At 44.8% G+C, this 19392-nt stretch overlaps 2 protein-coding genes and 1 non-coding gene across 4 annotated transcripts in view; 1 reads left to right on the top strand and 2 right to left on the bottom strand.

Annotated features, from left to right (window-relative positions):
• Positions 1-1990: 1990 nt before the first annotated feature.
• On the bottom strand, positions 1991-2066 carry TRNAR-CCU (transfer RNA arginine (anticodon CCU)). The gene has a single exon. It is a non-coding gene; the product is annotated as a tRNA-Arg (tRNA).
• A 1078-nt stretch (positions 2067-3144) lies between these two features.
• Positions 3145-6627, top strand: COQ10A (coenzyme Q10A). Of its 2 annotated transcripts, none has more exons than XM_061206527.1 (5): positions 3145-3466; positions 4014-4160; positions 4944-5067; positions 5374-5475; positions 5735-6627. In XM_061206527.1, exons 1-5 carry the CDS (start codon positions 3345-3347, stop codon positions 5900-5902), a joined length of 663 nt encoding a protein of 220 aa, XP_061062510.1. In that variant the 5' UTR covers positions 3145-3344; the 3' UTR covers positions 5903-6627. The 2 variants fall into 2 exon arrangements, with proteins under 2 accessions (XP_061062510.1, XP_061062509.1); XM_061206526.1 differs by having other exon boundaries at positions 4944-5136.
• Positions 6628-7363: 736 nt separating this feature from the next.
• CS (citrate synthase) overlaps positions 7364-19392 on the bottom strand; it is a 30388-nt gene continuing 18359 nt past the window's right edge. Inside the window, exons 4-11 of the mRNA XM_061205086.1 lie at positions 18759-18824; positions 17945-18076; positions 17366-17554; positions 10718-10917; positions 9912-10041; positions 9686-9787; positions 9279-9488; positions 7364-8967 (exon numbers count right to left, since the gene is read on the bottom strand). Of these exons, the coding sequence (XP_061061069.1) occupies positions 8797-8967; positions 9279-9488; positions 9686-9787; positions 9912-10041; positions 10718-10917; positions 17366-17554; positions 17945-18076; positions 18759-18824 (1200 nt within the window). The 3' untranslated portion in view covers positions 7364-8796. The remainder of the gene's footprint in view (positions 8968-9278; positions 9489-9685; positions 9788-9911; positions 10042-10717; positions 10918-17365; positions 17555-17944; positions 18077-18758; positions 18825-19392) is intronic.

Below are 19392 nucleotides of genomic sequence, written 5' to 3'. Positions count from 1 at the left end.
CGCGGGCTTTTCATCTCAGTGGCTTCTCTTGTTGCGGAGCACGGGCTCTAGGCGCGCAGGCTTCAGCAGTTGTGGCCCACGGGCTTAGTTGCTCCGCGGCATGTGGGATCTTCCAGTACCAGGGCTCGAACCCGTCCATGTCTCTTGCATTGGCAGGCGGATTCTTAACCACTGCAACACCAGGGAAGCCCCCTACTGGTTTTGTTTTCTATGGGAAAAAAAAAAAAAAAGGATGCTCTAGCAGAGCAGTACATGGGAACAGACACAATATTTGATGATGATGATGAAGATGAGGCTGAAGAAGTAGAAACTGAAGGTAGTCAGGGATCTGATGGATATGGGTGTTGGGATATGCTGACTTGGCTATTGGGTATGATGGACCTTCCAGGAAGGGCTAAGCTAGTATATGGCCCAGAGGATGGGGAGGAGGGGACTACATGGCCTCCAATGCCCGAAATAGCTTTTGGTAACCTGAGGAATTGGAGTCAGGGGTTGAGCTGGGGTCACGTGCCTGGTTCTGGCTCCTGAGTGGAGGTGAACAAGGAAGTTTGCCAGCCGGGTTCTCTGGGCAGCTGGAAGGAGGAAGAAGGGCTAGAACAGTTATTTTTAATATCATTCAGAGCACAGAAAGAGGATTTCCCAGGAGGGAAAAAAGGGATATGATATAGGTAACACAGTTACTTCCAGGGCTCAGGGAGATGCACAGTGTGGGGGAGGAGGAGGCCGGAAGTGGTGGCAAAGCCCTCTTATGCAAATAGTCCTTCTGGATTCCACTACTGAATTCATATTTGGATAACTCTAGGCAGATGCCTGCCTGTCTTTAAGCCTCAGTTTTCATTCTTCTAACAAATGTCTACTGAGGATTCACCATTGTATTCAGCCCTATACTAACTAGTTTGGAGGTAGAAACTTAGAAGTAATGGTGTCGGGAATTCCCTGGTGGTCCAGTGGTTGGGACTCTGCTTTCACTGCCAAGGGCGGGAACTAAGAGCCCACAAGCCACGACGTGCAGCCAAAAAAAAGAAAAAGAAAAAAAAAATATATATATATATATATATAATGGTAGGTTAAAAAAAAGTAATAGTGTCTACTTTTGTGGAGTTTATAACCTAGGAGAACATACACATGCACATGAAACAACTAGAGAATATAGGATTCATGCTACTTTATGCGGCATTATGTGTTCAGAATAATGTAGAGAGATGGGTTCAGTCAAGAGGGTCTTCCTGGAGGAGGTGTGTTTTGAGTCAGTACTTGAAGAAAGTTATCGATGTAGAATGACAGGGAAATGGCAGGAAATTGGTTGTTTCAAGTACAGGGAATGAACTAGGAAAAGCTTAAATGGCAATAATTACCTAATCTAATTAGTAGGGGGGACAACAAGCAAACTGGCTTGGCAGGCCTATTGTACCTTGGAGATTCTGCAGCAGTTAACTCAGTTAAGGCATAGTGTTAATGAGGTCACAGTTTAGTTATGTATCCCAGTTAATTTCTGTCTTTTAGCCGGTCAGATCCTTACTCCTCACTCTAAGCAGCTGTCTCACATGTGTAAGCACTTGGTCAGAGGGGCTGGACAAGAGAGTGGGGTTGGAAAGAGTAAATCTGTCCCTCAAGATCATATGCCCTTCTGAGAGTGGCTCCCAATTATCATCTTTGAACTGGAAGAAGATACTGTATCTTGTTGGGGGGAGGGTTCTGAGGGAAAAAGAAGAAATGTTAAAAGAGAAAAAGAAGTGAGATCATTCCCCAATTTGGGACTTCAGGTATAAATAATTTAACGTAAGGATTGAAATGCCTTCCTTACAAAATGCCAAATGTAAACCAGAGTTCAAGGGAGGGCTCCTGCTCCTTGAAATCCAGATAAAATGGGCTCAAACTTTATTTATTTATTTGTTTGTTTATTTTGGCTGTGCCGGGTCTTAGCTGCAGCATGCAGACTTCTTAGTTGCAGCATGCGGACTCTTAGCAGCAGCATGCATGCGGGACCTAGTTCCCTGACCAGGGATTGAACCCGGGCCCCCTGCATTAGGAGCGCAGCTGAGTCTTACCTACTGGACCACCAGGGAAGTCCCAAAATGGGCTCAAACTTTAAAAATCAATCCATATCCAGTGGAATTCCCCAAATGAATGCCAATCTCAAGGAGTGGGGAGAGTTGGAAGGTTTACATCTGTTTTCAGGCCCCTGTTTCTGGACAAGATGTCTCTCTTGCCTACCAATTAGACCCTAAAGGCAAAACAGTCTTTAATTATTTCATCCTCCCACCCCAACCCCCACAACACTACTCAGATAAAACTTTCCTGAATGTGGAGAGCATGACTGAAGACTTATGCTCTAAAGACTAAAGCAGAGGAGGGGCTTGCACTGTGATAACAAAAACATCTTTAAATGCAACAGCAGACACCACCATTCTTAAAATGTCCTTCCTCTACTCCACTGTGGGAGAATTTCAAGAGCTCTTGCACCCACCTAGATCCAGTCTCTGATTGCTGATTTCTCTCTCCTCTCTCTCTCTTTCTTCTGTTCTCCCCACTTTTATCAAGGGCACTTTTTTTCTCCTTGTATCATGATTGAAAGCAGTGTAGTGACATTTCCTTGCCTGGGTTCCTGCCCATGAGGTCTCACCTCTATCAAGTGTACACTTTTCCAGGCAAAGATGGTTCTCTACCGCAAAAGTAAGTCTGGTTCTTCTCACCCCGACTTCTTTCTATAAATATTAAAAGGGAAAACTATGCAAAGTCTTAGTCCAGATCTTGGAACATTAATTTCCTTTCTCAAAGATGCAAAGCACAGCACTAGGTACTATGTGCTACAAAGATGAATGGAACTTCTAACTATAAACAAGGCAGAATATAGTAAGTCTCTAAGAGAGACGTTCAGAAGACCAACGGCATATGCTGTTGACGTGCCCAAGAAGTCGCTTCTGTGCGTATGTACCAGGTCCGTGACCACAGACTCGGCAAGTAGCTTGCCTGGTGAGCTCGCTCCACGGGGCCATCTCTGCAGCTTCTCAAACACCCCCTCCAGCGCCCTTTCTCGCCAGAGGTGTGAAACTACATCTCCCGACAGGCCGCGTGGTCCCCTTCCTTCCCCCCTCTCCCGGTCCCGAGCCATGGCAACGGCGTGACGTGGGGGTACTGGGAGCTGCGGGAGCAGCGGTAGCGGCTTCAGTTCTAGGCAACCCGGCCGCCAGGGCAGGAACAGGGGGAGAGGAGCTACTGCCCCGCGCCGCCCCTGCGCTCGGGGGCCCTGAACCCGCCCGGCTGCCGCAAACCTCCGCTCTTCCTCTGGAGTGAGGAGTGCGCAGCTGGTATCAGAGCCGAGAGGGCAAGGCAGGGTAGCGCGCATGGCCTCAGCAGGCACGCGGCGACTCCCGGCCGGGACGCGCGCGGCGGCCAGGGGCTGCAGCGGCCTCTCGCTGCTCCCGGCCCCGCCCCTGGTCCCTCCGCGACCGCCGGGACCAATGAGGTGAGAGGGAGGTGCGGGCGTCGGGGCTGGAGCTAAAGGGGTCGCCCAGGACCCCGAAGTTGCAGCTCTGGCTGCAGGCACGGCGGGAGGGCGGCTGCGGTCGTACCTTGGGGTCTAATGTAGAGCTTTAGGGAATGCTTTTGCAAGTTATTCGCAAGGCAAAGTCCTCGAGGTGGGTGCCCAACCACTTCTTGCCCCTCGCGGGTGCCCTGGCAACAGCGGGCTTGGCGGGGCCCCGGGGACTGTGATGCTTCCTGAGAGTCCTCGCTTTCAGCAGTAGGGTAGCCTCCAGTCAAAGGCACCTGGCGCTTCGCACGCATCCCGCTTTTCCCCAACTCCTCCCCCGTCACTGTCCTCCGCCGCCCTCGACCTTTCGCACTCGTGACTGCCTGGCCAAGGGAGCCTGGCGGGCTGCAGCAGGTGCTAGGCGGAAAGCTTGTTTGGACGACCTTCCTCTGGGATGCGCCCCTCTTCCCCTTCACCTGGGAATGGTTGAGGAACACAAGGAAAGAATCGTAACGTGTTTCTCCTTTCCTTTTGGCCTTAGATTTCTGATCTCCTGCAGCCTCTTCTTGCCCCGGGCTGCCCAGGTCTTGGCGGCTGAGGCTGGCTTACCGCCCAGCCGTTCCTTCATGGGCTTTGCTGCCCCCTTCACCAACAAGCGAAAGGCTTACTCCGAGCGTAGGATCATGGGGTGAGCATCCCCTCCTGTCCAGCAGCCCTCCACATTCACTTTCCCGCCAAACAAAAAGCATGTACAGGCTGGAACGTAAGGGTAGCCGTAGTGGGCAAGATTCATCCCTGGCTGTCCCATGCTTCCCAGCTATATTACTGATCCTTTATCCTCCTCTGCCAGCCTTCCAACCTTAATTCCCCCCTTCCTGGTTGCTATGCATGTGCATTGTGAAACGTGACTAGAGTTGGACAATAACATAAGACAACAGGATATTATTTCTCTGCTGACCTGACTTCAGGTATTCTGAGCACAATATGAGTTAATACTTACTGAGCACTTACTACTGCTAGCAGTTAGGCTGCTTAGGTGTTTTACCATAGATTTTCTCATTTGATCCTTTCAACAAACTTATGAATCAATTACTACTATTACCTATGATTCACAGAGGAGATACGGAGACAGTAATAATTTAGCTAGGGCCACACTGTCAAAAAGTCGTAGAGCTGGGATTTGAGTCCTTTTGTGAATCATTAGTAAAATCGACAACCTCTGTTCTCCCTAGATGGTCTTAGCATCAAAATAGTAAATGTAAAAGCACTCTGTAAACTGCAAAACTTAAGGTAACATTAACGTCATGGAAATTTACACATTTGCTTTTGCAAAGTCATTCATCCAGGCTTATTTGGCATCTCTAGTTCCTGAAGGTGCATGATTAGTGGGCATGGGGGGAGGGTGCCTAGGGCAAGGAGGAACGTCACCCATCTGGCAGTTCCTTGGCCTCTCTCTGATTCCTTCCCCTAGGTACTCAATGCAGGAGATGTACGAGGTCGTAGCCAATGTCCAGGAGTATCGTGAGTTTGTGCCCTGGTGTAAGAAGTCTTTAGTGGTATACAGCCGCAAAGGGCACCTGAAGGCCCAGTTGGAGGTTGGCTTTCCACCTGTTATGGAACGTTATACTTCTTCTGTTTCCATGGTCAAACCTCACATGGTCAAGGTGAGGTCTGTCTGGGAGGGATTAATCAGGAAGTTTTTTATGTTCTCTGGCATTTTTACGTTTAAAGGCTATTGTGGCTTTCCTTGTAATGATTTTTTACCTCCACGTGCCAAATATTTCCCTAATAAAATATTAGGAGAGGAAAATGGCTTTCAATTCCTTCTTATAGCCTCCTATACCTGATACAGGTTTAATTCCGTCGTAATATTGTTTAACTACCTGATTGTCCTATTCTAGGCTGTTTGCACCGACGGCAAGCTCTTCAACCACTTAGAGACCATTTGGCGGTTCCGTCCTGGTATTCCTGCCTATCCCCGAACTTGCACTGTGGACTTCTGGGTGAGTCAGGAGGCTGTATAGCACAGGGCTACCTTGTGGGGGGCTGAGCTGAGGTACTGTGACAGTTATTTCACAAGTCAATGACACTCTTCACAGGTCTGAGCTTGTATCAAACTTGTACTTTATACTCAGTCCCAGGGCCTTTGAGGGGATCTAATGAACTGGAGCGGGAGGAAAAGGCACTGAATAGTATCCTTGCATTTGGCCAGGGACTATCCAACATGGTCTTGAAGAGTTTCTGTTTCTTACCCATTCCCAGATTTCCTTTGAATTTCGTTCTCTGCTGCACTCCCAGCTGGCCACCATGTTTTTTGATGAGGTTGTCAAACAGAATGTCACTGCCTTCGAGCGCCGGGCAGCAACCAAGTTTGGTCCAGAAACAGCCATCCCCCGTGAACTGATGTTCCATGAGGTGCACCAAACTTGAGGCAAAGGATTGTTCCCTAGCCTCACCTCTCCTCTCCCTCCTCACCCAATTCTCTTATTTCATTTGGCTCCTGCTCCAATCTGAGAGAAGAGTCTATGTTCATAATACTGTTCTCCCACTCAAATTGGGCTCTAAGCTGGCTGGAAATGCTGGGGGAAAGAAAAGGCAGGGAGGTATGGAAAGGAGACATGCTTAGGAAAGGGTCAGGCTCATCTTGAGAGCCCATATGCCTGATGCCTGCAACCTTCTCACACTGAATTATAATCAGGACTGTATGGTTGTCTCTGAGCTCTTGTCAAGGTGCCTTAGTGTCTGACCAGGGGAAGACAGCAACTTTTCTTAGGATTGAATAAATTGAACTCCTTTCTCTGACACACAGCTACTGGGTAGTCAATAACTTTGCCTGCTCTTGGGGAAGGGGCAGGATAAGAACCCTGAATAAATAAAGGGATATTTGCTTGTGGCAGGGGATGAGGAGGGAGGTTTACTATTTTTAATGCCCTCAGCCCCTCAGGAGATGCCCGAGATCTGGCCCCAGCTTGAAATCCGTATGACCTCACTTTAAGAATAGTTCCATGCTGCCTGGCTAGTGGAGAGCAAGGGGCTTTCTCCCCATCATTGCCACAGGAGGCAAGGAGCAAAAGAGCACTGAACAGTTATACTCTTGGGTTGTACCTTATTCTTCCACTTGGCCTGAGTTTTTATAAAATTTCAATAAATTAATTGTGACAGTATGAATTTGGCTTTTATATATTGCTTCTCAGGGGAATAATGTAGATATAGTAGAGTAGTAGAAAGTCATGGCTTCCTTCCCTAGGGGAGTGAAGGTGCAAGAAGGCCTCTTGGACACAGTGTCCCTGCTAACTATAGTAGCACATTCTACAAGCCAGGACCTAGTACCCACTCCCTTGCCTATTTATAGACTTTTTCAGAAGGTCAGTTGCAGCAGGAGTCTCAGGACAGAGTAATCTGGTCTCAGACCTCCCATATAACTGATGCCCTCCAGACCACCTCTTATTCTGGGGGAATCCTTAAGGGAAGCTGCAAAGAACTGGCATTTCACGAAGTACCAGAGCCATCTAGAGGCTCAGATCCTGAGTCAGCAGTCCTACCTTAACTGCCCTTGCTATAGGTTGTTCCTTTCACCCAATGGGCTGGACCAGCTTCCTTGGATTAGTCACATAAGCAGTTGTGAGGTCTCAGCTACAGTCCTTGAGTGTTCTACCTTATGACAAATTTAGGAAGGATGGGAGCTAAAGATCAAGGACTTCTAACCATGAAGACAGACGGCAATCTCCTTTGGAAATCTCACAGGGAACCTATCTTCTGATTAGGGTAAATGAATGCCAAACCTACCTCAAGATAAAAAAGATGCACAGGATAACATAACCCACCAAGTCCAGGATCTTGCTAGCCAGAATCCTTACCTGATTCTCCCAGGCCTTATTTAATAGGCTCAAGCATTGTTAATAAAAACATTTATTTTGCATTTTATACAGAACAACCTGAAGTCTGCATCATGACTTGACAGTTACCCAGGGGTTTACAGACAGTATTATCCATCTCAACAGCGTGGTTCTGGGGATTTGGGATCCACACAAACACAGGCAGGAGTTGCGAGGGAGGAAGGGGGCACAGCAGGAGTGTATTTTTAATCCTTTCTTGAAAAGAAAAGGCAGTAGAGCATTCTGAGTCACTGGAAACCTGTGCATATGGGGCTTCTAAAACAAACACTGTACTGTGAGCTCTTGGGGAAGGGGCAGGATAAGAACCCTGATAAATAAAGGGATATTTGCTTGTGGCAGGGGATGAGGAGGGAGGTTTACTATTTTTAATGCCCTCAGCCCCAGTACCTCATATTCAAAGGAGACCATGTCCAATCTCATTTCCCTGTTCAGAAAGAGGTGCTAGTACCCCTGGGATCAGGCCATGAAGATATCATGCTGGTCATTCCCAAGTCCCTGTTCTATAGCCCACAGCATATTAAAGGGGAAAGAAAAAAGGTCAGAGGGTAGTGGCTTGTGTTCCAGGGAAGTAAAATGCTTAGCTCATATTAAGCACTGATAAAGCCAAATAATGGGAAAGACCACAATATCATACAGTGCTGTATACAACCTGCTGAAAGAGGTCTCTAGTAGGGACCAAGAGGGGAAGGTCCAGAGCAACCTTGGCTTGAGGTGCAGCAGGTATAGAAAATCTGGAAAGAGGTGAGTATTCAAGTAATAGGGAATAGAACACTCCCAGATCTTAATTTTAATGGGATAATTTAAAAAAGAGAAATAAAAATCAAACACTGGGTGCCAGTCACAACGAATACCATGGCCTTTATGATCACCTGGTATCATTAAAAACAAACAAACAAACAAAGCCAAAGCATAACCAATCGGTCTTGCTAGGAAGTGTCTGTGTGCATCGGAGAGGTTAATGGGGCTTGGTACAGGTGACAATCCAACATGATTCCTATGGAAACAGAAGGGGCAGGGTCCTGGTTTGCTGGCCTATTAAGGGGTGGGCAGAGTAGAACCAAAAGCTCTGCTGAAGTGACTGCAGATTCTCTGCAACCAGCTTTGACCTAGGGAAAGAGAAGCCAGATTCTCACTCTGGAGATTGGGTGGGGGCACGGGTAAACCTAACCCGTACCACATGCATTAGTCCTGGTCACCCTACAGTTGATGGGCAACTCATACCAGGCCGGGGAAAGGAGCTGGTTAGGGAAGAAGGGGTTACTTTTCATCTTTTAAAATCTTAATTAATATCTTAACCTCAAACTTATCATCAGTGCCTCAGATACAATTTAATCTTAAGTCTTTAAAAGCCCCCTGAAACAAAAGTATACTTTTTTTTTCTTTAAGATCCCTCACTTTCCGGTAGCTAGTTTCTCCCAGTCTTCAGTTTCACCCAGACTTTGACTCCACAAACTTCATCAGACCGTCTGTGCTCATGGACTTGGGCCTCTCTAGAGGGAAGCCTAGGGCTCGGCTCCAGATGAGCTGTGCTAATACACCCAGTGCCCGTGATACCCCAAACAGGACTGTGTAGTAATTCATCTCCGTCATGCCATAGTACTGTAAGGTAAAAGAGAAAAAAGTTTTGTTAAAGGCCCACAGGTAGTGGCATGTACAAGTCCAGATTGATCAAAAACCTTAACCCAGTTAGCCTTAAATAGAAATGACTGGGAAAAGTATAGCAGCTGGATTCTGAAAAGAAAGCACCCCTTTCCTCCAGCCCACACCTCCCCTACCATAGGCAACTTTAACAAAAGGGTAAGGAAGGAGGTGTGAGAGTCCTTGTTCTGACTAGGGAGTTGATTTTGTGCATGGCAGAGAACAGTAAGGTTTGGTATAAATTAGAGGAAAGCAGGGAAAGGAGGACTCACCTGGAGCAGCACTCCACTATGAGCATCTACATTGGGCCAAGGATTCTTGGCCTTGCCCTGTTCTAGGAGGACATTGGGCACAATCTTGTACAGCTGAGCAACCAGCTTAAACATGGGGTCCTGAGGCAGGTGTTTCAGAGCAAACTCTCGCTGACAGGTATATCGTGGATCAGTCTTCCTTAGTACTGCATGGCCATAGCCTGGGATAACCTACAAAGGATGGGGGGGGGAAACCAGTTGTATTCTCAGGTAGAAATTTTTGTCTTTTCTGAATTCTTTAGGGTAGACAAATGGAAAAAAAATCTCCTCTAATTTAGGGAGTTATCTCATTCTTTTCTGCTTCATTCTTCCAAATTATAGAACTTGAGTCTTGGCTTCTTTCCTAGTTGCTAAGCATCTCTGCTTACCCGTCCTGAGTTGAGTGTGTTCCAGATATAGTCTCGTAACTTCTCATCTGACACATCTTTGCCAACTTCCTTCTGTAGTTGTGTCAGCCAAACAAGCACTTCCTGTGGGTAAGGTTTGGAGAATAAAAGAGTGTCAATGCATATGCCAGGAGAGAACTCCAGGATCAGAAACAAAGCATGGGAGTAAGAAAAACACGGAGCAGGAGAAGAAAAAGAACAGTCTTACCTGATTTGCCAGCCCATGCAGGGGCCCTGCCAGCCCATTCATGGCTGCTGCGAAGGACAAGTAGGGGTCTGAAAGGGCACTGCCCACCAAGTGGCTGGTATGGGCACTTACATTGCCACCCTCATGGTCACTGTGGGGAAGTAAGAAAGGAGAATCAAGGCCAAGAGAAAGGAGAAAAAAGGGGCAGATTATTGAAACACAGTCCTTGCTGTTCTCTTATCGTCACATACTATGGATTCACACCAGCCTATAGCTAGTCACTTATACATAAGCTCTTGTAAGAGATGTCCCAATCTTATTATCAGCCTTTGTTCACTAATCCACAGGGCTGGAGAGGTTACTGCTTGATGATGCCCGGCCTGCGTGCCAAGCTCCCTGACTCTCACTGCAGCTTTAACAGCAATGGCCAGAAGAGGGAGCTCCTGGAAAGCCAAAGGACCTGTCTAATGTGAGCAGCTAGTACCTTTTCCTAGCTAGAAGCACTATCTTACTCTTAGCGTGGTTATGGTAATTTTTCTAGACCTCCTGACCTTCTTTACCAGACCCCTTTCTTGCCTTGTACCATCCCATATGCTGTGTTTCCATCTCCTTGCTGCCTACCACCTGTTAAGGAGTTTGGGTTTTTTTTTGGCGTGCTGCATGGCATACAGGATCTTAATTCCCCGACCAGGGATGGAACCCACGCCCCCTGCAGTGGAAGCGCAGAGTCTTAACCACTGGACTGCCAGGGAAGTCCCAAGGAGTTTTTCTTAATATTCACCACCAATCCAGGCACCTGGTGGCTATGGTTGCTGGGTCTCCCTCACCTGTGGATGGTGAGGTACAAGCGCATGAGCTCCGTGAACTGAGCGTCAGTATAGCCTAACATGTTGGTGAAATTGTGGGACCAGTCCAGCTTAGAATCAATGGCCCCAATACTGCTGCCCTCTCGATGGAGATTCCGGTAGATCTTTGCTGCAACACAAGGTAGCTTTGCAATCAGATCCATACAGTCTTCATAAATCAACTGATGGGGAGAAGAGGAAAATGGAGAAAAAAAGAAAAGGAATTATCAACAAGGAAGAATAAGGCAGGGATGGTGTTTGTTCTCTATGGACTGGGCTATTTGGATTGATGATTCTATGCTGGGTGATTATAAACGGAGTATAACAACAATGACCATTTAACTGAATAACTATTACGACCCAGGCACCGCATTAAGGGATTTATACAAACTATCTCATGTATATTAAAACATTATTCCCAATTTTTTCCCATTCTACAAAGTATATAATGACCTCCATTTTACAGAAAAAGGAACTGAGGCTCAGAGCATTCAGTTAAATGCCAAAGTCAGATTTTGAACCCTTATATGTTTAACCATGATCTTTTCCACTACATGACTTTGCACTCAAAGAATGTGCTAAGACACTAGGTTTTAATAATTCTATGTTCCATCTTTCAAAGAAAATTCACCATATATGCCAAGGGTCAAACAGTGGCATTCAATTGTTAGTTATTAACAAAGGCTTCCATTTTTTAAGCACTTACTATATAACAGGTACTGTGCTAGATATATTATTTTCATTTTTTTCTTTTCTTACAATAGTCCTGTAAGGTAACATAGCCTTCATTTGTAAAAACTGGGGGACAAGGTTACCCACTCAGCTAATAAGCATCATCTAGCTTAAATAATTATTAACTCATGGCCATGCTTGTTTCATCTATACCCTTACTTTCCCCTCTCATCTCCCAAATTATTTTGAGTGAATCCCAGATATCATATATAACATGTAAGTATTTAAGCATGTATCTCTAAAAGATAAAGGTCCTTCATAATCAAAATCACAAAACCATTATCCTACTGAAAAGAATTTAACAATTCTTCAATATCATTAACTATGTACTCAGTATTCAAGTCCCCCCCACCTCATTCATTTATTATAAAGCTCCCCCTCATTTGTCTGTTTCACTGAAAATAGCCCACATTGCAACTGTCTGACATGTCTCTGAAGTCTTTTTAATTAATTTAAGTTCCCTCTTATGCTGTCCTTTTTTTACTTTGCAGTTTATTTGTGGAAAATCAGATCATTTGTCCTGTAGAATTTCCCACGGTTTAGATTTTGCTAGTTATATACCTGTGATGTCATTTAACATGTCCCTCTGTCCACTGTATTTCCGACAGACTGATAGAGCTGGAGGTTTGAGCAGATTCATGTTCAATTTCTTTAGCAAGACTTTTTGATAAATATAGTGCTGTGTTCATTTATTAAGAGAAACATATAATATCTGGTTGTCTTTTTGTAATGTTAATAGCGTGCTCAACTTTTTTTTTTTTTATTATTTTTATTTTTGGCTGTGTTGGGTCCTCGCCTCTGTGCGAGGGCTTTCTCCAGTTGCGGCAAGCGGGGGCCACTCCCCATCACGGCGCGCGAGCCTCTCACCATCGCGGCCTCTCTTGTTGCGGAGCAGAGGCTCCAGACGCTCAGGCTCAGCAGTTGTGGCTCACGGGCCCAGCCGCTCCGCGGCACGTGGGATCCTCCCAGACCAGGGCTCGAACCCGTGTCCCCTGCATTGGCAGGCAGACTCTCAACCACTGCGCCACCAGGGAAGCCCCACGTGCTCAACTTTTATGTCTCAATTTTATCTTCTCATAGGGATTTTAAGTTCCTTTAGGGAGGGCGACAGGGTTTCAGTAGTTTTTTGGGTTTTTTTTTTTTTTTGGCCATGCTGTGAGGCTTGTGCGATCTTAGTTCCCAGACCAGGGATCGAACTCGTGCCCCCTGCAGTGGAAGCATGGAGTGCTAACCAATGGACCGCCATGGAATTCCCAAGTTTTTTCTTTTAATAACAAAAAAAATTCAGGAATTCCCTGGCGGTCCAGTGGTTAGGACTCGGTGCTTTCACTGCCAGGGCCTGGGTTCAATTCCTGGTTGGGAAAGAACCTGCAAGCCATGAGATGCGGCCAAAATAAAAAACACAAAACCAAACAAAACAATAAAAAAAATTTCTACTTTCAGTCACAATACATTGAAAGCGTGGAGAAAATACTTGCTGAATGACATTACATAGTGCTATCCTATCAAGCTAACTGGCTAAATGTTCCTGTAAGAAGTCATGAGGTTTTGGTAGTTTTGTTGGAACAAAGAACAAAATCTATAATAACTAGCCTAAATGAGATAATCTCTGTGAAGTCATCTATTACTCAAGTACTCAGTGAATTTTGTCAATGCCACCAAGATTCAATGAGAATACTGCCAAAATTAAAAAGCTACTTGAAGCAAGAAGTACTTAGCTAACACTTGCAAGTTCTCAGGAGATTACTTACATGATAATCATACTATTAACCATACCTCCTTGCAGATTTACATCCCCCAAGGAAGTAGGTTATTTCCAGAAGCCTGCATCAAGGATATGCAGTTCTAAGGGACCTGGATTCATTAGCAGAATGCCAAGAACAAGATCCTGGGCTAGGCAAACTGGTATCTGTGGAGTATGTACTAACTTTCAAAATCATTTGTAAAGTATGAATGACCACAACATAAAGAAACTACAAAAAGAAGATTGTTTCAACTTCTAGCACTGAGGATGAAGTTTATAAAGCAGCAAGTATCAGACGAGGTATGACAGTGTGGGATCTTTACCCTGCTTTTTGTAGTGGTAAAGCTGTACAGTCAAGAGATTAAATAAACAAACAAACACACTGACAGAGAACGCCTCCTTATTTCTTCTTTAATAAACTAAGACTGAGGTGCTATTTAGCTACTGGTACTAACTCATTCTTCATCTTTAAACCCTCAGAAAAAAAGACAAAACACGCCACCATCACAACTGCCTGGAATAAAGGTAACAAAACTGACCATAATCATCATTGTGAGCCAGCATCTCTAGTGCTAGAGAAATTCTGGCCAAGTATTTAGCTATCAGTCATTTTTTAAAAAATTTTTATTGGAGTATAGTTGATTTACAATGTTGTGCTAGCTATCAGTCATTATAAAGAAGACACAGAAAAAGAGGAGAGCCAGTATTAACGGTGAAGAGACCCTAGAGTGAAGCAAACTCAAGTCTCAGTCTGGTCTCTACCAGTAACTAGCTGCATGACCCTGGGCAAGCTACTTATTTTCTCTAATCTTCAGCTTTCCCATTCAGTAAAATGACATCAGTGACATCTACCTCATGGGGTTGTTCTGATGATTAAATCAGATAATGAATATAAAACATTTAAGCTAATATTTGGCATGTTTTCAAGAGTTGTTAGGTGTTGGCATGATGATTTTATTATAGATTAAACAGCTTCAAAACCTACATATACTGTTCATATGCCTTACTAGAAAAACCTCATCTGTCAGCTACTTCGCAAATTTTACCCAATTCAACAACATCTTAAGGCTACTTCATAATTAAACAGCTGGTGCATCAGAGTAATCTCCTAGTCACGAGTGAAGTTAAGTCAATTAGTAAATTAGTAAAAGACCTAACTTTTTCACCTCAATAGATTACACTATTTATCTAAAGTCATGTAAACTGTTATGGAAGGAAAGTTGTAGGAAGATCATCCTCTTGAGGTGTATGTAAAAAACAGCATGAACTGATGATTCTAGTAGAGAATTAGATCACGTATACTCCTTAACATAAATTTTTAAACAGAAATAACCAGCTGAATGCTGTCATGTGATTCTACTAAAGTTAAGACAGAGAACTAAACTGAAATAGCATGTCTGATCTTTGAGAGAGATAGGATGTGGCAGCAAAAGAGGACCAAGCTCCACTAAAGCAGTTACTGGTGCTAATTTTTGTTCAGTGTGAACTTATTAGACGCACATCCTGAGGCTGACAGATATATCAATATTGCTTATAAACACTCTCCAGGTTGGCAAAGTCCTAAAATACAACGTTCACCTCAAGACAGCCACCCTCAGATGATATCTCACAAAGAGGTGGCAGGACAACCAATCAATGGCTGTACACTGATATGGAGGCAATAGCAAGCAGAGAAGAACCAGATTCATTTTTCTGATTCAATAAAGGACAGTGTGAAGCAATGCAGCATGTTTGGATACCTGGGAAATATCTTATAGGTATTTATTGCAAAGTATGAAGAACTCTACAAAAGTCAACACAACAGCACTGTAAGAAGTAACAGACACTTCTGAGTGGTCAATTTCTAAAACACAAGTTTTAAAATAGAAGAACTGTTGGCCTTGATTTAACCTTTTCTGTTATGGTGACCCACACAGATAACAATTACTTGAACAGTATTTTAAAAAGAAAATGAAAAGCAACATATTCAGGTTATACAACCTTCTGAACCTGCTGATGAGTGACTTTATAAATGCTTGTGAATAGGTTTAGTTTGCATCATTCCTATACCTTCCTCCTCAAAGCCAACCAGACTAGTATCAATTGCAAACTTTCCCTCTTTCCCCCAACAGCAAACACAATTCTCTATACACAGCTGGCACTGAATAAATATTGACCAATCCAATGAAGTGGGATTTGCCAAAACCCCAAGGAGATTTCATCAGACCAGTGGGCCATGCTGCTCTGTGCCTTGCCTCATAGTGAACTCTTTGGGGACCTTCTCCTGGTCAAAAATCCTTTAGTGTATCTGCTTTGCAGAAAGGAACTTTTCTGTTCCTATACTACCTGTCTCTAAATAAGAAACAAAAGAAAATGAGATGTCCTTCTGTAAACCTAGCCAGATAAATTGTGCTTTACCCAGTGTTTGTGAGTATGTGGGGTATTGGAAAGAGGATGGAAGGAATTATGTCCTATGCGCTAGGACAAGGCCCAACAATCTTCTCATACTCTAACCACAGAGTTCAAACTATTAAGATCACATTTCATTTTCAGAGAATAAAACTCATTTGCTTTTTGGATCCTACTTCCAGGATACTAACCACCCTTCCACTCCTGACAGGTATCTTGAGTGGGTTAGTCCAAACTGTGGCTGACTGGCATTAGTCCTCCTAGCCTCCCGAGTTGCCTTAGCTGCCATTCTTCCAAATTCTCAAGATTCTCCTTATCTGGGGACTTCCCTGGTGGCGCACTGGTTAAGAATCCACCTGCCAATGCAGGGGACACGGGTTTGAGCCCTGGTCTGGGAAGATCCCACATGCTGCAGAGCAACTAAGCCCATGTGCCACAACTACTGAGCCTGCGTGCCACAACTACTGAAGCCTGAGTGCCTAGAGCCCGTGCTCCGCAACAAGAAGCCACCACAATGAGAAGCCTGTGCACCACAACAAAGAGTAGCCCCTGCTCACCGCAACTAGAGAAACCCTGTGCACAGCAACAAAGACCCAACACAGCCAAAAATAAATAAATAAATAAATAAAAAAAAAAAAAAAAAAAAGGTTCTCCTTATTTGAAGAGAAGGAGAAGGGACCCTTTGGGGCCAGAGTGAGACTACTCTGCAAAACCTTCCTCGAGGGCTTCCCTGGTGGCGCAGTGGTTAAGAATCTGCCTGCCAATGCAGGGGACACGGGTTCGAGCCCTGGTCTGGGAAGATCCCACATGCCGCGGAGCAACTAAGCCCGTGCGCCACAACTACTGATCCTGCGCTCTAGGGCCCGCGAGCCACAACTACTGAAGCCCCCGCGCCTAGAGCCCATGCTCCGCAACAAGAGAAGCCACTCCAGTGAGAAACCCGCACACTGCAACAAACAGTAGCCCCTGCTCACCGCAACTAAAGAAAGCCCGCGCCCAGCAATGAAGACCCAACGCAGCCAAAAAATAAATAAATTAAATTAAAACAAAAAACAAAAAAACCTTCCTCAGGGGCCCTGCAGTTAAGTCACATCTTTTTCAATGTTCCAACAGCACAGTGTACACACCTCTATTCCAGCAAGATTACTGAATTGTAGTTTCTTTTTTTTTTTTTTTTTAATAAATTGATTTATTTTATTTATATTTATTTTCGGCTGCACTGGGTCTTCACTGCTGTGCGTGGGCTCTCTCTAGCTGCGGCGAGCGGGGGCTACTCTTCATTGTGGTGCGCAGGCTTCTCTGTGGCAGCCTCTCCCGTTGTGGAGCACGGGCTCTAGGCACATGGGCCTCGGTAGTTGTGGCGTGCAGGCTCAGCAGCTATGGTGCGCAACTCAGTAGTTGTGGCACACAGGCCCAGTTGCTCTGTGGCATGTGGGATCCTCCCGGACCGGGGCTCGAACCCATGTCCCCTGCATTGGCAGGCGGATTCTCAACCACCGCGCCACCAGGAGAGCCCGTAGTTTCTTTTTTATGTGTATATCACCCTAACTAAATCAATAACCTTGGTGATAGAAAGCGTGCTTCATTTATCTTTGTAATTCCTAAGACGGATAAAAAGCAAGCCTACAGTAAAATTTTGTTAAATGAGTTTCTGGCATAACTCAGGGTAGTAATTTTCCTAAGGATTCTACATTCCTTTTTCTTCCTTCACACTCAAGTCTTTTGAATCTCCATCAAACATCAATCATCACAGCAAAGTTTCCTACCTCCCAGTACTTGGTTCGGTTGACACCCTCTGCATATGCTCGGGCAAAGTTGCTTTCACTGTTGAGAGCTGTAATGGCTGCACTGAGCTGAGACATGGGGTGTAGATTAGTGGGAAAGTTGTCCAGCATGGTGACCACATGGGAAGGCAGAGCTGCCCTCTTTGCCCACTCTTCTGAGAGCCAAGATACCTGTGAAAGGGAGACATTGCTCAAAACACTAGGCAAGGAAAAAAGAAAAAGAAGAGAAATAAAAAAACAATGGGAATTCCCTGGCGGTCTAGTGGTTAGGACTCGGCACTCTCACTGCTGGGGGCCCAGGTTCAATTCCCGGGAAATAAGATCTTGCAAGCTGTGCGGTGCAGCCAAAATTAAAAATAAAAAAATAAAATAAAAAGACAGTGACCTCTGAGTAAAGAAAATCCAAGAGAATTCAATACAGTCCACTTATACAGCAGAACTCTGCTCTGATTCCTTCCCCTCTATAAACTACCACCCATAACCAGATCAGGATTCAGTGTCTGAGATTAGAGAAAGGCAAAGAAGGAGGGGAATGAGAAGCGCTAGTGTCCTTCTGCTTACCTGTTCCTCTGTTGGGATTTGTCCAGTTACCAGCAGCCAAAATAAGCCCTCTGGCAGGGGTTCTTCCCCACCCTTAGCCTTGGGCAGCAGTTTCTGGCATTCAGGGATACTGTAGCCTCGAAAACGGATGCCCTTGAGGGAGAAGAGTAAGGATTACAACTCTTAAGTTTGTTAGCCTCAAAGTCACATAATTGACTGATCCCACTTTCATCAGACCTGTCAACAAGTTAGAACTTTTAAAGCGCAAATCTTTAGATAACTTACTCCTGCTTTGTACTTTTAGTTTTACTAGTTGATATATTAAAAAGGTAAACTCGCTCTTCAGTTATTCCATATATACCTATTTTCACCTTCCAAAATATACAGATAGGTGCTTTATTTTGTTCTCCTTACCCTTAGTGGTCTAAGCCAGAGGTCCCCGGAACCCTGGTGCTGGTCCGTGGCCTCTTAGGAACCAGGCTGCACAGCAGGGGGTGAGTGGCGGGCGAGCAAGTGAAGCTTCACCTGTATTTACAGCCACTCCCCATCACTGGCATTACTGCCTGAGCTCCGCCTCCTGTCAGCATTATGGTGAGTTGAATAATTATTTCATTATATATTACAATGTAATAATAATAGAAATAAAGTGCATAATAAATGTAATGCGCTTGAATCATCCAGAAATCATCACCCCCAACCCATCCGCGGAAAAACTGTCTTCCACAAAACTGGTCCCTGGTGCAAAAAAAGGTTGGGGACCACTGGTCTAATCCATGGTGCGCACAATGGTCAGTAAAATCAGAGATTATTAGTGATTGATATGAGGGTCTCTTACCTCATCAGGATCAAGAACTGATGTTTCATATACCAATCCCTTCATGCCTCTCATGCCACCATACATCTAAAGAAAAGAAGAGGATGTAACCAGTTGTCTGAATAATTCAGGCTAGAGCTTGTTAGTGCTTCATGGGATCTGGGAGAGGAAATTTATTCTCTGACTTGCAAGACTTCATTTGGGGGAAGATTTCTGAGGAGTTAACTTACTATAGAATGGAACTTTGAAAGGAAGACTGCTAACGCTGGAAATGAATTTTTTAAGTTGAGAAATCACTACCTTTAGTTAGTATTTTTGCCTCTGCTCCCTTTTCTTATTTTTTTTTTCTCCTGCCCACTCTTATCCCCTCAGTCCCACCAACCGAAGTAAACAGAATGGGATTGACTGTAGGGAAAGGAGGTGGAGACCAATGGCTAAACACTGTTGTGAAATTATCATCTGAGCTGCTTAGACTCTTAGACTGAAGAAGAAACCATCCTAAAGCTGTTCTAGAAGGCCTGCTAGAGCTGTGGTTTAACTGGATGATCAGCACAGCATCAACTCAAAGACAGAGAGCCTTGGGCCCAAAAGCTAAGGGGTTGGGAAGAGGAATAAAAACTTCATTTATCCCTCCCATACATGAATTAGGTTAGCC

Source organism: Eubalaena glacialis, chromosome 11, assembly GCF_028564815.1.
Source record: "Eubalaena glacialis isolate mEubGla1 chromosome 11, mEubGla1.1.hap2.+ XY, whole genome shotgun sequence".
Classification (NCBI taxonomy): Eukaryota; Metazoa; Chordata; class Mammalia; order Artiodactyla; family Balaenidae; genus Eubalaena; species Eubalaena glacialis.
Note: the sequence above shows the minus strand (reverse complement) of the source record. Positions and strands in the feature narration are given on the sequence as shown.

What these genes read in the sequence shown, in the direction of transcription:
- COQ10A (XM_061206526.1), top strand. Translation starts at nt 3,345, where the DNA reads ATGGCCTCAGCAGGCACGCGGCGACTCCCGGCCGGGACGCGCGCGGCG. An exon ending in CGACCGCCGGGACCAATGAG is followed by an intron (nt 3,467 to 4,013) that starts GTGAGAGGGAGG and finishes TTTTGGCCTTAG; the next exon opens with ATTTCTGATCTCCTGCAGCC. An exon ending in TCCGAGCGTAGGATCATGGG is followed by an intron (nt 4,161 to 4,943) that starts GTGAGCATCCCC and finishes TCCTTCCCCTAG; the next exon opens with GTACTCAATGCAGGAGATGT.